The sequence below is a fragment of the Syngnathus scovelli genome, chromosome 14 (assembly GCF_024217435.2).
Source record: "Syngnathus scovelli strain Florida chromosome 14, RoL_Ssco_1.2, whole genome shotgun sequence".
Taxonomy (NCBI): domain Eukaryota; kingdom Metazoa; phylum Chordata; class Actinopteri; order Syngnathiformes; family Syngnathidae; genus Syngnathus; species Syngnathus scovelli.
Genome location: NC_090860.1, coordinates 5655001 through 5661698, shown reverse-complemented (window position 1 = coordinate 5661698; position 6698 = coordinate 5655001). Strand labels below are relative to the sequence as shown.

Below are 6698 nucleotides of genomic sequence, written 5' to 3'. Positions count from 1 at the left end.
AATTGACGTCGAGATCACAAACAAATTAAAAATCTACTTAAAGTCGCGTAAGATACAATGGAAATAATAGCACCAATAATAGCAGTATAAAAAATAGATGAATAATTGACCTATATTTTGCTTTTTGCATTACCAGTTTTCATTGAAGAGACGACAGAGACGGAATTATCTTGCTGAACAAATAAATAAATAATAATAATGATGATTCAAGATTCAAGAGTTTTTATTCGCCATGTTTGAGCGTGCCAAACAAGGAATTTGACTTCGGTAAATCACAACATTCAGGACATGTGAAAAACGGCAAATATTCTCAAACATCCCCTAATCTTAAACTCCCAAGAGGGCAGGGAAAAACTCAAAACTCCAGCTAGGGGAAATGAGAAACCTTGAGAAGAGACCACAGATGGGAGGGTCCCTCTTCCAGGATCTACTAGCTCACAGCTAGTATTGCACCAAAATAGCGTTTATACAGTGAGTGACGCAGATGTTTGTAAGTACAGCTCTGCAGAAAAAGTCCAGCCCACCAGAATCAATCCCTCCCATCAGAATCAAGTCTACCTCGTCGTACACTCCAGATTTGGAGTGGGGTCTGATTGCAGAACGCAGAAGGGTATCACTCCTCCCACAGCCTGCGAAATACTACTCCGCCCGTCCACTCACAACGCCCAACTTGGAGTCTTCTACAGCCTGCCCCTAAGTGGAGGCAAGTGGTAATCGCTGGGGTGAAAAGTGAGCGACTGATTTGATTGACTGAAGAGTCGTGAATTGAGAGACTGCTCGCTGACTTTGTAAGTAACATAGCACAAACATAATGCTTTATTTATTATGCATTTGTTTGCGTCCTGGAGGAGTCACAGAACCCTCCTTCTCCTATGAGAGTGCGTTCAGTTGGACTGAAATGGGGCTTCTGCATGGAAGAATAAACCGTCTGCATTGTGACTCGCGCTTGTTTTTACATTCTTTGCACTGTTCCAGCCTTATCTGCCTGGGTTACTTCACAGTATACTTTTATTTGCCACTATGAATATTTAGTCATTTATTCATTTTTTCATTTTTATTAGAATAAAAAAAAGAAACACTTGAAATACTTCTTTCCACAGAAAAATTGAAATTCTCCAGGTAGGCCTAACTACAACCAACAACCAACCCAGGTTGGTATGGGGTGCAATCTGTTGTGCTACTTTGCATGAAGCATCACTGTACACAAGACCGATTTAAATGATCTGTTCTTTTTTTCTATTTCAGGTTTTGTAATCTTGAAGTGAAACCTAGGCTGCAGAGAAACAGCGCATGTTCACTGCTGTTATTGTGCGTCAACTATACTCCAGACTCTGGGGTCCCCAAACTTTTTCCTGTGAGGGCCACATAACTTTTCCCATCTCTGATGGGGGGCCAGGGTCAGTTTGTAACAAAAAAAGTGTGACGATTGCAGGAGTGCCTAAACGTAAAAATGTATTGCTTTCCAGAAAGCACAAGCAAATAACCCTTACTGGATTCCTCACAGAACAAAAGTCAGGAAATAAATAATAACACTATTCAGGAAATACTAAATAATAACCAAATAACCTTCTCTGGGTTCTTCACAGAAAAAATCCAGGAAACGAACAACACTATTTATGAAATAAATCATTACCAAATAACCCACTCTGGGTTCTTCACAGAAAAAAAGTCCATGGAACATAAACTTTCTGTTGTGCCGTCCACAATCCTAACAGGTCCAAATTCAGCTTAGTTGACAGAGCAGAATCTCTTACTTAAATGAGCAGGCTCTCAAAGTTCTTGTTTCCTTCCTTATCATCCTTTTCCAGTAGGCTTGTAGACATCGCTGTCTGCAGCTCTCTCATCAACTTCCCTGTGAAAACCACAAAGCAAGCAGGCTGAGAAACTGAACTAAGTGATACAGCACCGACACATCACAACCAGTACCACAACCTGTATGGTTGTGGAGATGGATTTTATCCCAGTAGATTTTATTATGATTATATTTTTTATACTCAGAATGACTCATTCTAATCAGAAAAGTGAGCTTTCCTTTGTATGTTCATCAGTTCACAGTGTGGGCCTGCATCTGCCAAATGACTGGTTCAGCTGAGCTTGGCTTACAAATGTAGTATTCTGCTGAGCTAACAGTCCACTTTTGAGCTTTGAGAGTTTGTCTGCTCACATTTGGCCTTGTAAGCTATCATACTTGTCTTTGCGACGAGATGCATAGTGTCGCCGCAGATTGTATTCTTTGAATGCCGCCACCGCCTCTTGACATGATACAGACAGCCTTTTCTTTGCATTGAACAAAAAAATAATCGTTTGTCCACTGCAGGTTAAATGCCCTGCATTGTGTTTACAGGAAGGTCACTTGGAGATAAAACCAGCAGGTGCCAGAGGGAGACAGCCCAGCTAAAGATGATCGTCAAGGCTGAAAGACGGAAAGGAAAACAACAGCCCCCACACATCGAATCGCCCATAATCAGCACCCAACCCCACGGAACCAGCTCTCACCGAACCGGCACCCGCTCCCATGGAATCAGACTCTCCTGCGAACTTGCCCCGCCCCAAAGACTCATCACCCATCAAACTCGGCCCACACTGGCATGTGCAACTGAATATAAGCTGACCGCAGAAGGGTGGAACAGAATGTCATGTTATATGCGTGCATGAAATACAGGGTCCGGCAAAATGATCTGACACATTTTCAGATTTAATAAAATGCAAATAAATTAAAGAAACAAAAACGTTCTTTTTATTTTCGAAAAGTACATATAATGCCATTTTGTTTCGTTTTGTTTCGTTTCATTTAATTTTCGTTTCGTTTTCGAATAATGTTATTTTGGTCTTACCGCTGCCACATTTTCTGGAGTTTTGGCGGTGCGAGGTCGGCCGGTTGATTTTCGTTTCAATGCTGGTCCACTGGCTTTGAAGTTAGTTACCCATAATAAGATCGTGTTTCGAGTAGGTACGGGATCATGTCTACCAAGTCTGAAGCGCAAATGGAACGCTCGTTGTGTTGCAGTTACAGATTCGTTCTTGATAAACGCTTCCACAAGGAAAGTGCGATGCTCACCAGTCCAGTTCATGTTAGCAACTGAAACGAAACAAAAAAAGTTAAAGTCCCAATGATCATCGTCACACACACATCTGGGTGTGGTGAAATTTGTCCTCTGCATTTAACCCATCCCCATGTGATTTTGATCCATCCCCTGGGGGAGAGGGGAGCAGTGAGCAGCAGCGGTGCCACGCTCGGGAATCAGTTGGTGATCTAACCCCCCAATTCCAACCCTTAATGCTGAGTGCCAAGCAGGGAGGTAATGGGTCCCATTTTTTATAGTCTTTGGTATGACCCGGCTGTGGTTTGAACCCACAACCTTCCAGTCTCAGGGCGGACACTTTACTACTAGGCCACTGAGCTGGTGAAATACAGTCAAACCTCGGTTTTCGACCACATTCCGTTCCAGAAGGCGGTTCGAAAAGTGAATCGGTCGAATTACGAATCTATTTTTCCCATTGCAAATAATGGGGGGGGGGGGGGGGGGGAGAGCCTTTTTTAAGCATTTTTTCATTTGCGCATTTTTGTCCGATCGTGCAACTGCAGCGCACCGCCGAATGCGCATTCGTAGCTCGCCGCCGACCGCGCAACAGCACCGCGCTGGTCGCATTATTGTGACAGAGCCGTCGCTGAAATTTAGAAAATATTTTTAAAGTCCTGATGTATTTTCCAAAATTTAAGTGGACCTCAGTGCGCAGGGAGCTTAATTTACTCCGATCGCACAACCGCAGCGCGCCGGGTGCACACTGTCGCATTGCTTTAAAGAGCGTCTTTGCGTTTTAGGATGGCTTTACTACTCCCACTTGCTTCCTTTGGGGGCATGATTAGGGGTTAATACAATCCTCAAAGTAACAAAAATACAATAACGAACGGAGTCAGTCGGTATCCAGGCCGCGCGGTCGGGTTTTCTCGGGTCCTCTCGGCTCATCTCGAGGTTCGACCTCCGAATTTTGTTCGACAACTGAAGCAAAAAAAAATCTCGAATTTTTCGTTCGAATTCTAATTTGTTCGAGAACCGGGACGTTCGAAAACCGAGGTTTGACTGTAACATCATTCGAAAACGAAACGAAAATGAAATGAAACGAAACAAAACGGCATTATATGTACTTTTTGAAAGTAAAAAACGTTTTTGTTTCTTTAATTTATTTGCATTTTATTAAACCTACAAATGTGTCAGATCATTTTGCCGACCCTGTAGTTACTAACTAATGGTTAATAATGAAAAAAGTTCATAACTAAGGAATATTTTATTTGCAAAAGTCCAACGTTATCATTAAATACAAATACACATGTATGGAAAAAAAATCAAAATGCTCTGGTATTGTTCAGGGGACCGGACCAAATGTGGAGGTGGGCCGTATTCGGCCCGCGGGCCGTAGTTTGGAGACATATTCTCCAGTGAATGGCTTTCATCAAACATGTAGGCTAATGTTGGAAGAAGTTACCACCACCTTCCCCATCAGCAGCAGCACAGACAGCACCTCTACCTGCACCCTTGTGTTGTTTAACTACTATAAGTATTTTCAATAAAAATAAACAATCATTGAAAAATTATTTGCTCGACACGATTATTCGTTTGCAGTAAAGTAAAATCAATAAAAAGAAGTTGGAGGGGAGAGCGGGATGGATTCCAGCGGGCTGGACTGTTTCTTGAGCAGCTTCACCTAGTGGTTCTGCAGCGAGCAGCCTGGATATTTGGGCTTTGAAGCGCTGTCGGCTTCACAGCGCCACCATGCGGCACACAGGAGAATGACGTTGCTCTCATGCCTCACCAAATACCTCATCAATCAGTGTTACAGATTGAACATCTATAACAAGTCAAATATGACATGATTAAGTTTATTTGAAACGTTAGAAGCAGGCACATGCATGATTTTGGTCACGTATTCTTGACAAAGAAAGAGTAGGCGATACAGTGAAAAACATTTGTCACAGTCACATTGGAATGATTCAAATGCTGATACAAAATATGGACTTTGGTGTACATGTCAATGTAATGATGGCATAAGGGTTGCGTGAGACGTGGGGACACAGGAAGAGTATCTAAACCATGAGCATACATGGTTTAGAAATGATGACATTTCGCTGTCTTCATTTCACTTCCTTCCAAACACAACAGCAGCTTCGATGTCAAGGCACATGGGTACATATTCTCTTGTGTGTTCCAATCGAAAAAGATGCACAGTTGGCCATTTGGGTGGCTGCCGGCAAAACATAACAGTTGGACATCATTTATCTGTCTATTGTAAGCTTTATATAAAAAAAAAATAATAATAAAAATAAAAAATCTCATCGGTCAGTGTGGACGGGAGAATCAGTGAAACGAAATGATGCAAGCGCAAATGGGAGATTATGGCCCGTCCGATACATTGTGTCCAATCAAGTAAGATCATATTCAATTAATCTGTAAGTAAAAACACATTGCATTTTAAAACGTCTTTTCCAGAGTTAATGCTCCCAGAGTTAAAAGCTGTCGACTGCCCACATCAGACTCCTGATGAGTCAAATGGTATTCCAAAAGGAAGTAGCGAGATGAGCCGCAGACGGCAGCGTCAGTTGATGGGCGCGTCCCTTAGCAGCACACGGCCATCTTCTGTGCCAAAGTAGGCGCGCTCTGCCATGCCCACAAACAGTCCTGTCTCCACCACCCCTGCAGATGACACCAGAGGGTCCGATTAACAAATAACGTGGTTGCACAAGTGTGCTGTTCTAGAAGCCTGTTCCTGACATTCACCGGACCTGACCTGGAATCATCTTGATGGCTACGTTGACATCCTTCCAGCGATGAATGCGCTCAAACTTCCAGTCCAGGATAAAGTTGCTGTTGTCTGTCACCACAGGACCCTGACACAGCCACAAAGTAGAGAACATAGCTCAATTTCCACCAAGCGTTGAGTATTAGCACAGTTTGTGTAGCTAAGCTAACCGTTGATGAGACAGCAAAAAAGAAAGGTCTTGCTTCAAAATGGTGTCATTGTATGTTGTATGTTACATGGCAAAAGTATGACTCGTATCGATGATTTCTTAAGTCTTACAAATTGCATCAACAGGCCCATTTTTTGATAAATATATATATATTTTAATTACAGCTTTAGCGACGCCCATCCTCAAGTTGACCTCTCCTCCAAAAAGTTGGACGATCTTCCGGGAGACGGGCACGTGGGCCATGGGGACCACCTCGACGGGAATGCCCTTCTTCCACTGCTGGCCCAACGCTTTAGAGTCCTTCCTGAGAGACAATCGGTTGGCATTTTGAGAAATCCCAGGATCAATAACGGCTCTTCTTTATGGTGTCATCTTGAAAGACGCAATCTTGGATCCAAACCTGTAGTCGGCGATGACAACAAAATGGCGGGCACAGCTGGCCACGATCTTCTCCTGAGTCAAGCAGCCACTGACAAAGAAAATGTGGTCGACTTTTGTGAGGAAAAAAGAGCCAAAGGACACGCAGGAAGCAGCTGTGCGATGTGGAACTCACCCGCCGCCTTTGATCAGGGTCAGATCAGCGTCCACCTCGTCCGCCCCGTCGATGGCGACATCCAGCTGAGCGCAAGAGGGACAAACAAGTGCAGGAGCGCGGCAACAATATCAATGCCTCCAGGTAGTAGGAGTCTCTTTAAATGTCGGACAACGTAGTCTGTTGTTCAGGGTGTTTTTT

At 43.4% G+C, this 6698-nt stretch overlaps 1 protein-coding gene and 2 long non-coding RNA genes across 4 annotated transcripts in view; 1 reads left to right on the top strand and 2 right to left on the bottom strand.

The window, feature by feature from the left end:
• Positions 1 to 199: 199 nt before the first annotated feature.
• Positions 200 to 3371, bottom strand: LOC125980659 (uncharacterized). The gene is made up of 2 exons (XR_007485701.2): positions 2835 to 3371; positions 200 to 1852 (listed from the first exon to the last, which is right to left on the bottom strand). It is a non-coding gene; the product is annotated as an uncharacterized lncRNA (long non-coding RNA).
• Positions 651 to 2613, top strand: LOC125980657 (uncharacterized). Of its 2 annotated transcripts, XR_007485699.2 has the most exons (4): positions 656 to 788; positions 1101 to 1151; positions 1246 to 1397; positions 2318 to 2613. It is a non-coding gene; the product is annotated as an uncharacterized lncRNA (long non-coding RNA). The 2 variants fall into 2 exon arrangements; XR_011088056.1 differs by lacking the exons at positions 1101 to 1151; positions 1246 to 1397 and having other exon boundaries at positions 651 to 788.
• Positions 3372 to 4863: 1492 nt separating the features above from the next.
• The window catches only part of rpia (ribose 5-phosphate isomerase A (ribose 5-phosphate epimerase)), a 15565-nt gene continuing 13730 nt past the window's right edge, over positions 4864 to 6698 (bottom strand). Inside the window, exons 6-10 of the mRNA XM_049740064.1 lie at positions 6519 to 6583; positions 6366 to 6434; positions 6128 to 6269; positions 5785 to 5884; positions 4864 to 5690 (exon numbers count right to left, since the gene is read on the bottom strand). Of these exons, the coding sequence (XP_049596021.1) occupies positions 5593 to 5690; positions 5785 to 5884; positions 6128 to 6269; positions 6366 to 6434; positions 6519 to 6583 (474 nt within the window). The 3' untranslated portion in view covers positions 4864 to 5592. The remainder of the gene's footprint in view (positions 5691 to 5784; positions 5885 to 6127; positions 6270 to 6365; positions 6435 to 6518; positions 6584 to 6698) is intronic.